This window comes from Chionomys nivalis, chromosome 6 (genome assembly GCF_950005125.1).
Source record: "Chionomys nivalis chromosome 6, mChiNiv1.1, whole genome shotgun sequence".
Lineage (NCBI taxonomy): Eukaryota > Metazoa > Chordata > Mammalia > Rodentia > Cricetidae > Chionomys > Chionomys nivalis.
This window is the reverse complement of record NC_080091.1, coordinates 83,108,950-83,128,867: the sequence shown is the minus strand read 5'-3', so window position 1 is coordinate 83,128,867 and position 19,918 is coordinate 83,108,950. Positions and strand designations below refer to the sequence as shown.

The 19,918-nt window shown below is 34.6% G+C and overlaps 1 protein-coding gene across 10 annotated transcripts in view; it reads left to right on the top strand.

Moving 5' to 3' along the window:
- Epha5 (EPH receptor A5) overlaps positions 1-19,918 on the top strand; it is a 285,266-nt gene that overhangs the window by 235,431 nt on the left and 29,917 nt on the right. For all 10 annotated transcript variants that reach the window (XM_057771266.1, XM_057771265.1, XM_057771263.1 and 7 more), the window contains 3 exons: positions 5,699-5,766; positions 6,907-7,032; positions 7,719-7,904. In XM_057771266.1, the coding sequence (XP_057627249.1) occupies positions 5,699-5,766; positions 6,907-7,032; positions 7,719-7,904 (380 nt within the window). The remainder of the gene's footprint in view (positions 1-5,698; positions 5,767-6,906; positions 7,033-7,718; positions 7,905-19,918) is intronic.

Genomic DNA, 19,918 nt, shown 5'->3' with positions numbered 1-19,918 from the left:
ACATGCACTCTTCCCTCCCCTTACGATACACTTATTGAAAAATGTTATCCCATAAAACAGTATTTACCCATCCAGTGTTGAGTAGGTATACTGAATTTATAAGTAAAACATCTGTGTTTAAGTGGATAAAACTTTTCATCGTATGTACCCAACTCTATGCACTGGAATGGTCTTACTCTGCAGTGCAGACTGACGTGGAATGAATTATGTACCCTGGATGACTGTGACTGATTGAGTTCCTCCTGCTTCAGAATCCTATGTGCTGAGACTAAATGCATGCACCCAAATGCCTGACTTAATTGGATAGACTCCTGAAGTACAACATCCAAAAATTTACTCAAATGATGTGCTTTCACCTTTTTATGACTGTAGCCATAAATTTTTCTCAATTGAACATTATACAAAGATTAGGGTCATTATTATGTCAGGAAAATGTGAGTGCGGTACACAGTGGTGTGGTTTAAGAAAGATTACTTTAAATCGGTGTGGTGGGCAGACTTTAATTTCAGCACCCTGAAGGAAGAGGTTAGTGGATCTTTGTGAGTTTGGGGCCATTTGGTTATCCTAGCAAATTTCGGGACAGTATGGGGTTGCATAGTGACACCTGGCTTTAGAAGACTATGTTCTGCAGTTTCTCTGAAGAAGACATAAATGCTAAGGCTTCTGTAAATTGTTAAGTTTTTAAAAGTTTGGACATAAAGTTCAACAAAAGCACATTATAGTTAACTTTCAAAACAAAAGAATGATAAAGAAATATACACACCCTCAATCATTTAAAGAAATCAGAATCCAAAACTATCTCTCCTTACACTACTGTATTCCATGAAACATTAGTCAATTTGAAAAAATGTTCATAATATATCACTATAGATTAAGAAAATAGGATACCCTGATTGTATGAAAGCTGTTGTTGAAGCCAGAATTTGTATTTTTTTTTTCGCTATTCCATTCAACAACCATCTCCTCATTAGTCACAAGAAAGCCATTAATAATTCTTTGATCCAGTGTATTGCTTGGTACTCTGGAGTGCCTTATACTTATATCCCAAATTTATTAATTTATAACCAGAAAAAAATACTCCTTAACACCTTCATCCTTATGTAGATGAGTGTATAGTCTATTATGGGTTATGGGTTTTCTAAAGTCCAACTAGAAATCTAATGGCTAGAATCAAAATTTCAAAATCACTATAACTATCACTAAGGATATATAATCTTGATTCTTAGGATGGGTAAAGAAAACAATGATTTGTTTTCTAAATCCATACAGAGTCATGGCTATATTTATATTTATATGTCAAGCACCTCTTTGAGAGTTTTAATGAATACTAACTAATGAATGTGACTACCTAATAGCTCATTTTGGTTACATAAATCGAATATATTTTTCTTGAAAGCAAGAGAATCATGTACAGCTAGTTCCTGTAAAAACAAACACTTCCTATACTACTAAGGAAATCATTTCGAAGCTTAACAAAATAGTAATATGAAGGAAAATAAAGAGCATTTTCTCTGTTCAAGAAAAAAAATAACATTTTTGGAACATAGGAAGAACAGCTTATGTGTGGAGTAACATCTTCATTGACTATTTGACTAGTGAAAATTATGCATTTGGAACAGGTAGACAAGATGATATTGACTGAACATGCTTCTATGCAAAGTTTTGCTAATGAGACTGAACCACTACGGAGTGCCAGCTTCTGCCTGCTGCACTTCGCTGGCTCTGTCTTGTTGAAGCTTGTTTTAATGATGCTTTAGGGGTTCCAGAACTTAATTTTATGTGTTAATGTGACATGCAGTGTATATGTTACAGAACTCTAGAGATACACAGAGCCTAGATTTAACCCCGTTTGTATGATCCCCTTGACTTTCACTTCCAGGTAATAAAATGTTAACTGTTCCTTACCAATGTGTTCCAAAATTTTTTTTTCAGATGAGATCTAAAGTTTTATTTCCATTTTAAATATCTGTAAGGCTTATTTAATAGTAAGAGTTGCTTAAAATGTAGTTTTGGCAGGTTGTTATGTATGTATATACTTTTCAAGTGGGAGTTTCGAGAGTGGAAATGGATGATTATTTGCCAAGGTAAACTATAAGGATTCATAAGCCTTTTAGATTTCCTTAGAATTCCTGCAACAACTTTGACAGGATTACTTAGATAACACAAACCTCAGGATAAATTGATGTGATTGTGTTTAGAGCACACTTGATAAGACACAGCAGTACTGCTTTCCTGAGCCACTTACACTAGAGATAAAAAGAAATACGCAATACCTAGAAAACTAGGAACAATGAAGTGAAATAGCACATATTATCTGGAATAGACACATTCTATTTCAGTACAATTTTGTGTGTTTGTGTCTACACTTTTCTATCTATTACAATGTGGCGAGGTGAAACATGTCTTAAGAACTCTTGAATAAGAAATATATCAAGTGTTAGTAATAGTATTTAAAATACACCAATTCTTTCAGGTGTAGTCTCTTTTTCTAAAAACAATATATTTTAATCATTACTTTCAGTTCTCCAAAATTATGTCAGGTGTATTATACTACTTAATTTCCAGTTATATAACACAACAATGTTGTACTTTTTAAAAAGGTAGTATTAAGATGTATTGTGTTTAGCATTTTGTTGTATCTGTTTGAATAGCCACTAGGAAACCACAAAACAGACTCTGTATTGTTTATAAAATATATAAATCATTTTAAATATTCCCATTACAAAACCAAAGTGCAATCCTGGTAAAGCTTTATTTGACATTATACCTATACATACAATAATCATCAACTAAATTTGTAATGAAATACTTAGTCATTCTGGTTGCATTTTCTCAATACAGTAATGAATGAAACTTTTGTATTTAATGAATTCAATTTTGTTGTGGGATCTTATAAATAGTAAAATCACTTCCTTTGAGTTTCACGAAAATTAATTTAAATATTTCCATTTTTTCTGACTGTTTAATGTTATATGGTAAATCATGTATCACATCAACTCAGTATTCATCAACATAGTCATCTTCCAAATGCCTGTCATCTTGTAGGCACAATCAAACCATCATCCAGTCATTCATTCATTCATTCATCTCTGTAAATTATGTTGAATGCCAACTCCGAATCAGACACTAGGCCACTGATGAAATTTGTAAATCAATACTAGTTCCTGTCATTTAAGTAGCTGACAAATCATGAAGGAAAATCAAACTTAAATGATTGTATAGCATTATAGTGCAAGATTCACATCGTGAGAAGTAGAACTTCCTGGAGTTTAAGTTTTGGGGGAAAATATATAAATCAAAATAAAAAAAACAATATTTGGACATTGTTAGAATATACTTTTAAAAAAGCAAGTAAGTTCAAATGTATGAAAGCATGCAGAGCTTTCAGTTAATCTGTATTAGGACAAAAATAAAATAAAGCAAAGGATGCAAGATATAGTCAATATTTATTATTTTATTGAAGGCTTTGTGTAGTAAGATCATTCAGTAAAATAATATGTTAAGTAATATGCTTTGGCAATAAAATAATCTAGTATGATTTGGAGAGTCAGTAGAAAGTGGTACACATCTTTATTCTTAGCACTCTGAATGAAGAGTCAGAAGGATATCTGTGAGTTAGATACCAGCCTGGAGTACATAGTGAGGTCCAGGATAATCTGGAATCCATAGAAAGAACCTGTAAAATAATCTAAAATAAAAATAAAAAAATAGTTTGTATACTTTAGGAAATAAGCTATAGAGTATATAGACATTATTCTGAAGGCACAGACTTCCAGATAATAAATACAAAGACATTGATGTAGTGGTTGAGGTTTTGTGGAGATGGGACTTAGGATGCATATTGTATAGAACTTGGGATTTAACAACTAAAGAGCATAAAAAATTGCTCAAACTTTTAGGAAAATGGTCATACTAGAGTTAGTCACAGAAAGCAGAATGAAAACTGTTGAAAAAAGTAAAAGTTTATGTTGGGAAAGTTTTCGAACTCAAGAACAATTGCAATGGTTTTTTATTCTATTGCACCTACTGGCTTTGTGGGAGCCTAGGCAGTTTGGATGCTCACCTTACTAGACCTGGATGGAGGTGGGTGGTCCTTGGACTTCCCACAGGGCAGGGAACCCTGATTGCTCTTAGGGCTGAAGAGGGAGGGGGACTTGATTGGGGGAGGGGGAGGGAAATGGGAGGTGGTGGCGGGGAGGAGGCAGAAATCTTTAATAAATAAATTAATTAATTAAAAATAAAATAAAATTAAAAAAAGAAAAAAGTAAAAGTTTATTTGTTAGGTCCATTGAGTTTGATTAGTCCTAGAACATCTCAATAAAAACAGTATTTAAGAGGTAAGAATAGACCTTTCCAAGAAATTAACTCAGAGCTTTTATAGAAAAGGATGTAAATGATTGGATAGAATAAAGAATAGCAAAGATCTTTGCTTGGGATTTTAGAAAATATCCATTCATAAGCATAGAGAAAAGAAAGGCATTGAAAAAAAAAGGAGAAAAAGGATCTTAGTCAATTTAATAATTAAAAGCAATATGTAATCACTAAATTAGAAGTTATCATTTGTGAACTGTAAATGAAGTCAGATGAGAGTAGTTTTCAAAATCTTCCAAATTATTGGCTAGTTAAGAAAAACCAGAGACTACGATTTGAGGGATGGAGGTAAGAGGCAAGACAGGTTTCTGATGAATTACAGAGTACTCTGAATGTATATGTTTGAAAAGAGTTGCTGAAGAAACTATAGTAAAGGAACAAAGAAGTGGGAAGGAAACAAAAAAGAAAGAAGCAAAGAAAGAAAAGAAGAGAGAGAGAAAGGAAAGTGATGTGGGAGAATTGTCTGTATTTTGTCATTCATGTTATAAATAAACGCTGATTAGCCAGGCAGGAAATATAGGAGGGAAAACCAGACAAAGTAAAAATGATGTAATAAAAACATTAAAATTCCGGGAAGGAGGAAGTTGATTCCTCCCAGTCCTGCCCAGACCACCAAAACAGCAGGATATGATCTGCCCCACTAAAAAAAGGTACTGAGCCACATGGCTAGCATAGATCAAAAAAATGGGTTAATTAAGGTGTGAGAGTTAGCCAGTGAGAGGTTAGAGCTAATGGGCCAATCAGTTTATACTTTATGGAGACCTATGTATAATTTTCTTTGGGGCTAAACAGTTGTGTGAGCCCTGATAGGAGGACAAAAACCCCAACAAACAAACAAGCCAGCTCTCTCATGTTACAGGAAAGAAGGAAAAAGGAAGGAAGGAAGGAAGGAAGGAAGGAAGGAAGGAAGGAAGGAAGGAAGGAAGGAAGGAAGGAAGGAAGGAAGGAAAAGACCAAAATGTTTCAGGCGAATATCAAACCAGAGAAAAATGTTAAGCAATCAAGGCTGAAAAAGGCAGTGGCAAATTGACTATAAATAAATGAAGAAGAAAAGAGAAGAGGGCTAGTGTGTGGTATGAGGAAATAACCTTAACTACAGACTTAGATGGCTTAAGACAGTTGAATCTAGAGAACATTATTTGTTGAGCATCTCAAATAGCAGCTCAAAAAGTGAATTGCATTCCAAATTAGTATTGGTCTAATTTTTATTACTGGAATGGAACTTGGCTCTGGGTTTGAGAAAATTCAATAGCATTCTTTGCTCCATGGGTTATATAATAGATTGACTATTTTTAGATGTGGCTAACTGTGGCTCACTTTATTCTAGGCGGTGTGGCTACAGCAAAGCCAAGCAGGATCCAGAAGAGGAAAAGATGCACTTTCATAATGGGCACAGTAAGCAAATTGTGCAAAATAAAAAACAGGAGACTTTATTATTATTCTGATTGCTGCTCAGGTTAGACAATTTGTAGTAATTTACCAAATCTATTACGAATAAAATAAGCAAGTATTTCTTGCATTTATAACTCCGGGGCTTGAGCAAACTCTGGATGGTTTTTTCAGTTCAAAAACCAATCTTTCCATTATTATCACTAAAATAACAATGCTTGCCTATCGTAAAAATGCTACTGTGGTTCAAATCAAAATCCAAGGAGAATTCCAAGTTCCATGAAAACTGAGTAGAAATCCAGTCTTAAATCATTCCTTCAGGCCTAATGAATGAAGGTTAGTCCACCGCTTCTTTCTGTGGGTCTGCAATGGGAAATTCCTGGTGTACAAAACCTTCCTCTCATCAGCCTTGCTGGAAATGACCTGAAAAGGGCCACATATTTCAACAAATGCATAAAATCCAGTTTCAATAATAGGCTTAAGGAAGAAGTGTGCTTTAATCCTGATAGTTAGTGTATACAACATGAGTCAGTTTGAAAAATGAGTGAAGGCAGATATCTTTTGCTTTAGTCCCTCTACTGAGACCATATATAATTTGATGAAAAGCAAGGAGACCACTTGTAGTCCTATGTGTCTGTTATCCTTCTTTAAACTGCAATCCTGGTATGATTATCAGTGAATTGGACTAAAATGATAAATGGATCTCTTGAAATAGACACCGAGTGAAAAGTAGTTCTGTTTTCCTTTTAATTTTTATTCCAGCACCACAAGAAGTTGTTTTACATGTTCTTTAAAGTCAGAATTAATAATCTATTGCAATAGCTAAAAATGAGCCTATAGACCAAATCAAAAAAGAGGCCATTATATTTTTTTACTTCTTCAATCATCAAAGTACTTTCAATATGCATCTGAGTCTCTCTGTCTGAACAGTATCTTGAAAGATGACTATATAGACATGCCAGCATATACACATTTATAAAAGTAAAATAACTATGTACATAACTGTTGTAAGTAAAAAGAAAGCCTGTTTTTGCAAGTCAACTCCTTTTAGAAGTAAGAAAATCCAGTCACACTAGAGTATTGTCAAAGTTGGTGCATGAGTAAACACTTCCCCTCTGCTCCATTAACATCCACATATCGTTACAGTTAAACTGCCAGGGGTCAGAACCTACATTGATCCTCATACCTATGAAGATCCCAATCAAGCTGTCCATGAGTTTGCCAAGGAGATCGAAGCTTCGTGCATCACCATTGAGAGAGTCATTGGAGCAGGTGAGAGGACAGCCACATTCAGACCTTTCAACTTTGTTTATACTAAGAATGTAATACATCCACGTCTTGACCTCACACAGTGTTCTTAACCTCTTGAAATGGACCTCTCAACGTTAGTTGTGACTGATTACCTTTTAATTGAAACTTCTATGTAGTTCATAAAGGAGCAGCTGACTGCTTTCTCTTAGCAGAGAAACCTAGTAAATAATCTTTGCCCATGTAGTATTGTGTATATGTACAGCACAGCTGTAATACTGGAAAGTATTTGCTTTGTTCAATTCAACTTGAACATGTCTTTACATAACCCAGCTGATCTCTGCCCTGTTCCCTTTTATTTTTTTCTCATCAGTAGTTGGTACTGACAGACTATGATAGAAGTAAAACAAGATGAATTAAGGTCAGTTTTTTTTTTTTTTAAAAAAAAATATTTCTTCCTAATGTTGCTATTTGGATTGTACAGGTTAAATGATGAAGTTAGTAAGGCCTAAAGTGTTTTTTGGTCGTCTGCGGAGGATATTTCCCAACATAACGTTTATTTTTGTTAATACTACTGTGGATGTTTGGTCTCACCCTTAGTTTATTTTCTTCCATCTGAACATTACTTAATACTTCAAGACTTCAGAATTTTATTAGAATAAGAATTATAAATGAGTTTATACAGTATTTTTTTTAATCTTTATCACAAGGTGAATTTGGTGAAGTTTGTAGTGGACGTTTGAAACTACCAGGAAAAAGAGAATTACCTGTGGCTATCAAAACTCTTAAAGTAGGATATACCGAGAAGCAGCGCAGAGATTTTCTGGGCGAAGCAAGTATCATGGGACAGTTTGATCATCCGAACATCATCCATCTAGAAGGTGTTGTGACCAAAAGTGAGTACATACAGAGACACAGTGTGTGTGCCTGTGTGTGCATGGGTGTGTGCATGTGTGTGTGATACACATAATGAACATCTGTTTAAATTGTCATTGTCTCTACACTAAAAGAACTGAACAAACTAAAATATTAATTTCTCAAATGGTGAAAACTTCCTTATATTTTAGTAGAGTTTTATTTAAGAGATCTGTAGTAAACCCGTTTTATTTTATAAGTTGTGTATTCATTTATCATGAATTCACTGCCAGAAAAGAAACCAAAACTGTAACCAGTAAAACAACAAAAAACAGATTAAATTATTTACTTCTGGATATTTATGTAATTTTTGTTTTAGTTGTGAGCCTAGCCTTTAGCAACAAGTCATCTCTCAGGTCCTGCTTATGGATTTTTTTAATTTGTTAAGTTTTGTGCTACTAGTAATTAACTGTTCTCATCAACAGCCTCAAAAAAATCCATAAGGATTAATTAGTTCTTAGTTACAGCAAATTCACCTCTTATTCAGAAATACCAAGGTTTTGCATGCCCTTTAAATATTGTTAACATTTTACGAATGCATTTTTGTACTATGCCTTTTTATGAAGGATGTCAAATACTTTACTAAATCATCAGTTCCTCAGTAAAGAATTTAACTGGTCCTCTACTGGTCCAGAAATGATTTTCCTACAAGCTGTTTTGTCCTAAGTCACTTAGTTTGCATTTATTGCTCAGCATAACTCGCTCAATTACCTTTACTTGACATGGCATTCACATGCATGCACACGTGCTCACACACACACACACACATACATACACACACACACTCAGAAAGTATATAAATATATATAAAACAATTGAACTAATAATCAAATAAACACAGTGATACAAGTAAAGTGGCTATGTACTCAGTGAGCATTGACTTGGACAATACCCATTTTGAGTTTTATCTGATTTAATTCATAGTATCTTCACAGTTACATTCTGAGCTACTTTCATCCATCTCTGTGATAAAGATAATAAAATTTAAAATATAAAAACCATTTAAATTTCTTAATAGAAATGGACATATGCCCAATGAGCCGCAAGATACATTTTCAAAATTTCTCACTGCTCCAGTAACTCCCATTTAATAATTCCACAAATATTAAGTGTGATTTTTAGAGATTATCTAAAGTTATGTATCCCAAACTGTAGTTACAGAAAGCTTTAAAAACTCCCAACCTTCAGCTTTCTGTAGGATTCTCATGACCTGGTTCAGCTGGCCTTTCCCTATCAGTGCCCAGGTGGCATTGTGCCGCACACCCCGCCACCATGTCTGCACTCTGTGCGCTGGCACCCAGTTACCGAGCTTGGGGCAAGGGGTCTGGAGGTTAAAATACACAGACACACACAGACAGAGAGATAGAGACACGGTCATCCTTGAATTCCCCAAGAATGCACCCTTTATTGTGTTCAGGGGCAGATTATATAGAGATAGCCACGCCCTAGCCAAACCCACCAGAAACCATTCTCCTGCCATCAGGAACTCCTGAAGGTCTCCTGCTCAGAGCAGCTGTAGGCACTCAGATCAGGGGATTACAAGAAATTCAGGATCTGGAGTCTCACTGCTCCCTACAGCATTGTAGCAGTGTGCCTTCTTGGAGACCCAAGTTTACCTGTCACAGAGAAAAATATCAGTCAAAGCATAATTATGAAATTTCTTTCATAATTTATATGAACAGAAGGATATATACTTTATATTTTGCTCTGACTATAGAGCTTCTGAAATATACACCTCACATTTATTGCCTTTACAATTCCTTCAAAGTCATAGTCAAATTCCACAAATTATATCACACAATAACTCCTCAAGTTGCCTCAGAGTCATCTCCTGGCCTTTCCAATGAAGATGTTTGCAACAATCTAGAATGTTCTCTTATTTGGTCCAAAACTCTTATTGAAATATTCTAGTTAACTTTCTAATATTGGCACCACGTTTCCCATTCCCTAGGCAAACAGTAAATTGCTCTAGGAAAGGACAGTTAATGCACTGAGTATTTAAGCAAACCTATTTTATCTAAATCTATGCCAATGCACAGCTACTTTATTTAAATATCTTGAGCCTTACTGACACAAAGAAATGGGAATGCTATCTAGCTTAAAGGACAGTCCTAGAGATTAAGTTATGTTATTTTATGTATGTCATTGAGTAAGTGTGTCATCAAAATTTGTACTAGTGAGTAGGCACATATTTTTATGTATTAAATGTGCTTCAGAGTAAGCAATGTCCCAATTTTTAAAGATATATTTATTTATATTTACATAACCTTGATTTATTATAGATCATCTTTATGCAACTGTGTACTGAGGAACTTAACTGAGACAACTTCCTATAATAACACAGGCGAATTTCTCATATACTTTTATGTGCTTGGAAACTTTATTATTAGGTGTTAATACCAAAGTAAACACATGATCATATGCAGATTATGTTAGCTCTACTCTAAAAAATGGCATTGCAGTGGAGAGGATAGTTTTCAATTGCAATTCTCTTAATGAAATATTCTGCTTGATGTTGCTACCTGAAGGAAGGCTACATATAAGGAAAGCAAATGTAAATGCTGAAAATATGTCTTTGGTTTCAACTTTGTGATCTGTGTGAGTTGAAAGTCTATTTCCCTTCTCTAAATGCAGCCCTTAATGTTCAACTTCGGAAGTCTTCAACTTGTTTTCAATTTACCATGTTGCGACTCACTTTATTTGTGTCCTTAATTTCATGCTCTCTGATCTGATGCTAATTTATTCAGCAATTATTCTCAACCTGCAGCACACAGATAATGAGACATAAGTGCAACTAACTCTTGCGATTTTTCTGATTGAAGCTGAAGTGGAGAGTCTGGAGTAGCACCCCTATGGATGCCTCTCTTTATTCTGTTACTGCAGGTGATAAAAGATTGAGGGCCCATTTAGATTCCGTCTATAATTATTTATGAAACGGTATATATGTGTGTGTATATATATACTTATATACACACACATATATACAAACACATATACCTATGTATGAATATAAAACACATATGTGTGTACATATATAATACACATACATATTCATATGCATATATATATGGTAGAGAAGTCTCATGACTTTAGAAACTCCCAACACAAGACATTTTGTTGTATATATATGTGTGTGTGTATATAATCTTATATATATATAAGTGACAACTTTTACTATTTAAATAGTTCCAAGAAAAAAATAAAATGAAGACAAATGTTATGTTTTTCTTTTCTTCTGTTACAGCACTTAGCTCTTTCAAGTGTGTGTATATTAATGAGAGAGGACTGTGCATTCATGAAGGTGAAGGCCATCTATGCTAGGCAGGATCTTCAGTGAGCTCCTGGGATCCTTCTAAGCTCTCCTCTGCATTCCTGCAGTTACAAATGCAAACCTCAATGCTTGTTTTTTAACATTTATTTTGAAAGTCAAATCCAAGTCCTAGTTATCACTACAATATACCATGAGAAGCAATTTATACTTTAATTACTGAGTTATCTCCTCACCCTACTTGCTTAGTTAACTTTATTTCCATGGACTGAGAAAATAACTTAGTCAAAAAATTCCTCTCCAGGCAAGGATGAGGACATGAGTTCAGGTTCTAACTGTTATGTGAATGTTCTAGTATAATGATGCCAGTTAGTAATTCCAATGCTGGATATGTAGAAACAAGTAGATCTCTAGGACTCAATGACCAGGTAGTTTAGTGAGAGGCCCTTTCTTTAAAAAAACAAAAAACTGTTTCTGTTTCTCAATTCAAGATATTCCACCTGAGACTGGCCTGTGACCTCCATGAACAGAGCTACATGTGTGTTTGTTCATTCTCACGAACATGTCACATGCAAAATATCTTTTCCTACCAGTGAATAAAGCCTAGAGAAAGGAATAGACATTTCTATTGAGCGACGTTTTTGTTTAGTTTTATTTGTTAACTAGAATAATGTAAAATTAAATTCACTTCTATTATGAAATTGACAAATTGAACCAAATATTGGAACAACCCTTAAAGCAGTAGTCTCACTTTCTTTACACATATTCAGATTAACTGACAATTGATCACTATTGTATCCTGAAATTTTGATGGAATATAAACATTTATTGCTATTTCTCAAATGTCAGATTTTTAGAAGAACATTCTTTATAAATAATATAATGTTTTTAATGATTCTTTGAGAATTTTCCTATAATATGTCTTGATTGCTTGCACTCCCCGCTCTTCCCACTTCTCCCTACACTTTATATCCTATTTATTTATCCTTTTCTTCCTTCCTTGGAAGAACCAATCTCACTGCATATGTCTAGGGTCTATGGCTCTAAAAAAGAGGTCGCTCACCCTCTTCCATGCTGTTCCCTGACCCTTAAGTGTAAGGATTGTGTTGTGAATGTATGATTTGAGTCTGGGTTGCCACAATCAGCTCTGTTGACCTCTACATTTAAATATATTTCAAATTCTTTAGCAATATCTTTGCTGTAAAAGGAAGCTTCTTTGATGAAGGATGACAGTTACACTTAACTTAGATATAAGAGATATAAGGGTAAATGTTTAGAATATAATTAGTAATTATAGTGTTTTAAGAAAGTGGTGATAGCCAGGAGGTTGTGGCACACTTCTTTAGTCCAGGCACTTGGGAAGCAGAGGCAGGAGGACCTCTGTGAGTTCGAGACCAGCCTGGTTTACAAGAGCTAGTTCCAAAACAGGCCCCAAAGCTATAAAGAAACCTTGTCTTGAAAACTGAGAAAAACAAACAAAGAACGAAACAAAAAAATAAGATCAACCAAAAAGAAAGTGGTGATAGTAGTTTCTCCTCAGGGGGTCTATGACCTCACGAGGGTAGCTGGTTAAATTTACATTTCCAGCATGACCTATTCCTTATGAGTGGGTGTTAACCCCAATTGTATGGCTGTTGATTACTCCTTAGAAAAAAAATGCCACTATTTCACATTTTGGGATAGCTTGTCATGCTGGCCATTGCTGCCAACTGTAGACATTAGAGCAGGATAGGACTTTTAGTGTTCTTTCTTTTGGCATCTTGCATAACTCCTTTAAAATATGGTTAGAGATAGTCCTAAGAGAAGAGATTTCCAAATCAAATCCAAAATGATTCCTTAAAGTCCCATGTTTGAACAACGTGGTATCTTCAGCAATGGGATCTTAGATTATTTCTATTTGTTTATATTTTAATTAGTGTGATTCAAATGGCCTTCAAGCTATTTTTTCCATCTTCGGAAATTTCACAGTATACTCTGTTGCCCTTAGACTTTACCAAATAGTGCTTTCCTGTGATGTTTCCATATCAACAAGCAAAAAACTTAATTACAATGTGTTCCAAACTTGATGAAATCCTGCTGCATTTCTCTGCTCCCTTGATTCCTCTGCAGAAATTCCATATAATTATTTTGCTCCTTCATGTTACTTTATTCAGTCTCAGAATGTACTCCTCTGCTTTCTTGTGCCTTCGGAATCATAGTCATTTATCTTCACTCTTCCTTCAAACCTGAATGTCTGCATGACAAGTGCTTGACCCTCCATGCTGCAGAATGGTTGAGTGCAGGGAACCTGAAGATCCAGATTAGAATGCCAGTGTAAGAGGGCAAACTGCGAATGAAAGAGGCTCTTACTTTCCTCATGTGCATGTTCCCAATCAGAGCCCAACCTTACAGACTTTTCACACGTTTATTAAAAGAATAATTCTCAGCCAGAGGCAGTGCTATGCATGGCAGCAGCATTTCTTGGCACTTTGTCTCAGTGTACATTGCGGTGCATTTATATTTGCACCTGGTTTTTCTCCTATACTACACAGTGAGCTACTTCAAAGTGACACACTCTTAGCCACTTATATCTATCACACATTAAATACATGTAGGGAATTATGTGAAAGCTAAACCATTAATGTACAAGGTGTAAAGCTTGCTTTGAAAGTGTTTCAGCTTGAGTTTGGCTCTCTCTCTCTATTTGTTATAAATGATAAAATTAGGATTTAAGCTATTCAGCCAGTTTGTAATTAGGGACTGATAAGAATAAAGGCAATAAATATCATTCAAAATTCACTTCACTATTTTTATACCCAAAGAGTGAAAAAATGAAATATTGACAAGGGAATGTAGCCATTGAGATATCCTTTGCTTTTGCACAAAGCCTTAAAACTGAAAGCATGTTGTAGTTTAGCTTCCTGTAATATAGAAGTCTGCAAATTATATATTCTATTTGGTCTACAAAAAAATAAAATTTGTTACTTAACAAATCACTCCATTATTCAGTTTTTGGATGGATGAATGAATAAATTCAATTTAAGTAAAAATGTACAACTACTTAAATTAGTATATTTCACATTATGGATTATTTTTAATCTCGGACCTGAGAGATAGGTCAGTTTGTAAGAGACATGCCTTGCCACCCAGCGTGAGAATATGAATTCAGTTCCCAGTGCCCACTTATAAAGCCCGTGAACAGATGCCCTGCACTCATTGGGCAGCCCGGCCTACCATATAGTTGGTTTGGTATTTGTGTTTTTTGCTAGGATACCTGCAGTCATTGAGAAATTACATAGAAAATAATGATTAAAAATACTAATAGATATTATTTCTTAAGGAATGTAAGTTCCATCCATGTAGAAAAAATAATTTGTAGCAATAGATAATAACTAAAGAATAAATCATTGTTGGAAATGAAGAAATATGTTTCATAAAAATTTATTATTAAACAATGTTGCTAGATTTGATTATTTAGATTCTGTACCCTAGTAAAAGTAATGTTTATAATTAGAACTAATTTCACTCTATAACTTATTGATACCCAACTTCACAAACATCAACATAAAGAAGTCATTTTTTTGACTTGAGAATGACCATTTTGAGAATAATTATGTTAATTAAATACTTATATGTGCCTGGCGGTGGTGGCGCACGCCTTTAATCCCAGCACTTGGGAGGCAGAGGCAGGCGGATCTCTGTGAGTCTGAGACCAGCCTGGTCTACAAGAGCTAGTTCCAGGACAAGCTCCAAAACCACAGAGAAACCCTGTCTCGAAAAACCAAAAAAAAAAAAAAAAAAGCTTACATGTGATTTGTTAGGAAGCTTTCAATTTACACCTATATTAATATTAGCATTTCACCTTAGATGAAGCACACTAGCTTTTGTTCATTTAATATTTGCCCCAATTAAAATTACAAGACTTTACAAGTGATTTTTCATAATCTCTTAGCCAGCAAGTAAAAACACCACATAATTAAAACGTACACACATCTTTTTAACCAGCTTCTCTGTAGTTTGGTTTTATTGTTGTGTTTGTTTCCTCTCTCAGTATTATCTCTTTTCATTCATTCATAGTCAAATGATCTTACTTTTTTATTGGCATTGATCATTAATACTTTAGTGGTTCTACATGTGTTATCCTTGGTTTAACCTTAAAGTCAAACTAAAATCACTTTCAAACTATAAAGTGTCAGTATAAAGAATGGAATACAGCCCAAATACTGTGGAACAATAAAATGAAACTATAGATATACAACCATAGACAGAAGCTTATATTTACTCCTGTAGCACTCATAAAGTGTTTCTAAAAAAGCCGCTCTGACCTTTGTTTTCTGTTGAATTATGATGCTCCTAATGAAAGACTCCCTGGTAGCCTGAAGTGGTGTCATGTGTTTATTGATGAAGTAATGGCTTCATAAAAGCAGAGTGTATAAACACAAGTAACGTGAGTCCAGATTTAACTGCAGCATTTGTGATGTTGCCTTGTTTGATGTTTCTCGGAACTGAAGTTGCCTCCTGGTTACTGTCCAACTGTAGGATCTTTTTTCATTTCCTTCACTGAGGACACATTTTCCATTTCTAACAAGCGTACAGACTGTGCCTTGGCTACTTATCATGGTCCACACTGTGAGAAGTAAGAGCTACAATCACATTTCCCAGAGTTTACTTCAAATGACGCTGGCATATGGGTAATATGATTGCAAGATGAGAAAAACAGTATTCTGCCTTTCTTTAAGATGTGTAGTAGATTTTTGCTCAAACACAGACACCACAGAATCCAGACCTGTTGACTTTCACCTGGAATTCCAGGATTCAGAAAACCGAGACAAGTACAATCATAAATTTGCGGCCACTCTGCTAGGCACCAAGTTCTAGTAAATCTAGATAGACTACAGTATGGGACCCAATTCTGTTGTCAAAAAAGAGGGAAACAAAATTAAACATCAAAATCAACACTATAAAGGAAAGAATTCATTTTGTTTTTTAAGTAAAGTATTATTATAAGATCCATTCTCAAATAAAAGACTTAAAAGCTGTAATAAATTATAACTAGCACAATAAGTATAAAGGATGTATTTAACTTCCAGAAATAATTTTTGCATAAATGAAAACTTACACTGATTGAGTAGCAAATGTACTTCCTTCTTTTCCTAGCCCTTCATCAAAGCAAACTCAATTACAACTCATATTTGTGCTTCTTATAAAGAATTCTAGATACTTCTTACATGTGAAATGGTAGCTTATACCACAATATATCACCTGAAGTGTATAGGGGCAGGGAGGCAGACAGACGAACAAACAAAAGTAGACACAGAGAAAAACGTAAAAGGAGAACAATGAGAGAAGCTGAATTCTTTAAGAGAGTCAATAGTTACATGGCTTGTATCATGTTCACATTAGCACATGAAAATTTGAGCATACATTAGGGTATAAAATGAAATGTGGGCTGGCAATACATATTTTGGAATTGTGAAATCAGTATAAAAGGAAACAAAACCCTTCTCATATCTCCATTGTTCCTTCCTAAATGACTTTGTCTTGTCAAACTTAGTAAGAATCTTTCTGAGCCTTACTTGCACTGAGAAGAACCAACTCTCTTATCATGATTATAGAACTTTAGTAACAATTAATAACATAGTTTCTCGCATAGAAAGACATTTAATAAGTCAAGATATAAGAGCTAGTTTATGAGCATCAATAGAAAGCAGATTCCACAAATAATGTGCCGCACTTTCATAGACTGCCTGGCGTAGGCCCTCAGGAAATAACACAAAGCTGCGTAGAGTGTCCTCTGTGATTAAAGTCCTGTCTTGACATGCTTTATGAGCTCTTTTTATATGGATTTTTGATAATATGATTTCAAAATTATTGGCAGATCTACACTTCTTCTGTCCTGCCAGCTGGATAATGAGAAATGATTTATACACTTTTATTGAATTTACAATGGTTAGAGTAAGCCACGGTAATTATTGCCATGTCATTTTTGCTGGATAGCTGTAACTGAGAAAAAACATAAGCCAAACTAAATGTAATTAGCATTAAAATGACTCAAGCATAAAAAATAATCGCATGGATCTTGAAGTGTCTTATTCTTATAAACAAAAGAATCTTGTAGTTGTTTGCAAACATCCATTTTAATAGCTTTTTCATCATCATTGGAAATTAGAAATGCATTTTAGGTCCTTATCATACTTCTGCAATTACATTTTTGTTTTTGACATTCCAACTTACACTATCACACATAATTAATCTGACTTTTACAATTTGATAATAGTGTTTGAAAAATCTCATAGACAAGACACTTGTCTGCTTTGAAAAGATTCACCTTCTTTTTCTAAATGTGTATTTTTCATTGTTAGTCACTTTTCTGGTTAGAGAGTTCTTTTTACAATGGAAATTCTATCTTCTAAGTTTTGTGAACTGAGAATAAAATTTAAGATACCATTGCACAAAATGAGATACTTTTTGTAAAATGTCTGTATGTCCCATTCCTACCCTCTAGACCTTGGCTTAACATTTGTAAATATGGTTGACTTCCTGTAGGTTTAACATCCAAGCATTCAACCTGCTGTAACTAAAATTGCTTGGAAACAGGAGGGGGGTTTGAGGGAGAATTGATTGTTTACTAAACAAGTATACTCATTTCCCTTACTATCAGACCTTAAAAAATAAAATTATCTCCATAACATTTCTAATATATTATGTATGGTAAGCAATCAAGAAAACATTAAATTATTCAGGATATTTATAGGCTATTTGTAAATATCATATAGTTTTATATAATGAACTTACCTTACTGCAGATTTGGGTATATGGAGTCTTGGAAAAATTCTCAGTGGATGCTAAGGAATGACTGCATCTATTATCTTCTACTACTGATATGTAGCCATTAGTAATCAGTCTAAAATACACATGGTAGACAGAAAGAATAAATTATAAGGAGAGAAAAACTTGAATCTGTTTTGAGTAGATAAAGAGAAAAGCTCCAAAAATATAAGGACAGATGTAGATCAGTGTTTTCCTTTGATCATTATAATGTCTATTTGTAATTATGAACTAATACTTGACTATGAGGGGAATCAGAGTCTGTGTTCCATAGAAATCTGTAACAATTCAGTTCTTTTAACAATTTGTCATAAGCACATAATCCTTCTGTAAGGAAGGGATGGATTAGGTAGATTAAAATAAAGACTCGAACTAAGGCTGATTCAGGGAAACTTTGGGTTGACTCCAGAAAATTAGGACACTTTGTTTCATCAGCAATTACCTTCAACAACTACACTTTTAGCTCTAGTTTAGATATAATTCATAGAAATACTTGTATGCTGTGTGATAATAATGTTAGATATACACACATATTTTCTCTTTGTGAGAAAGTTTCCTTCCTGGTAGCATTGATTTCTAAAAGCAGATAAATATAAGGCATACATTTATGTAGCAAGATACTTCACTGGTGTAAAGTCTGAAAACAACTTTAATATTATTAACTAGGCTGTTTCTCAGTCTGACACAGAGGGTCATACAAATTATGGATTCTTGAAAGAAAAGGGATTCATAAAAATAAACATTGAAATTGGACAATGTGATATCAGCATAAGACTTAAAGAACAAACAATATTTTTCCAGTTTTGAAGTTTGTTTGATTTCCATTAAAATAAAGACCCTCAATATCATTAAATAAACTACAAATTAGAAGAATTTCTCTATTTATGAACACAAACTGTTGTGAGAGCTCCTTAGCCTAATTCCCCAGGGAAAAGTAAGTGCTCTATATGTCCATTCCACAGCCCCATGATGCAGGACAATCATATGCAATAGGGAGTCAAGTCAAAGCAGGAACTCAGTTTATTACTGTGAGTGTCAGCTTATATAGGTGAAGAGACACCGTGTGATGTGGGGGTACCTCTAGCCAATGAGAGATAGCCAAGCCCTCCCTCTGGCTGGAGGGACATCTACCTAGATTTTGCTGTGTCATCCCTCCTCGGTAGCTTTAGGACTATACCTCAAACTTGAGCCAGGCTTATCTCTGTCCTACAGGCCTCGAAGTACAGGCCCCAAGATAATTCTGGCCTAAACAAACCACATATGTTTATGAAATATTCTCCATGTTATACTGACATAACCACTGAAAATGTAGGGTTATTTTTTTAGCTATTATTATTATTATTCTTGAGACAGGGTTTCTCTGTAGCTTTGAAGTCTATTCTGAAACTAGCTCTTGTAGATCAGTCTGGCCTCAAACTCAGAGAGATTCATTTGCCTCTGTCTTCCAAGTGCTTGTATTAAAGACATGTGCCACCACCACCCAACTTTAAAAATTATTGTGATTTTCCCCAACTCTATCACCCACTTCCCCGTTCTGACTTTTCATTTCCTCCAGCAGTCTCTCTTCTCATGTTACAGATACCGCCATTTCTTCTTCTCACCTTTCTGCTCCCTCACTTCCTGTGAGCCATGCTACTAGTCCCCTTTCTATTCCTCCCATTTCATGTTCCCTTTCTGCTTCTTGACCTGTGACCACACACACACACACACACACACACACCACACCACACCATTTTTTCTTCAATTGTCACAATTACATTTTTGTCTATAGCTGAAGGAAATTTTGTTGGGGATACCCTATAATCTTTATGTACCAATCTCTTGATAGACATCTAGACTGACTCTCTTTCCTAGTCATTATGAATGATACAGCAATAAACACATGTGAAAGTGTTTCTTTAGTATGACTTATCAGGTAGT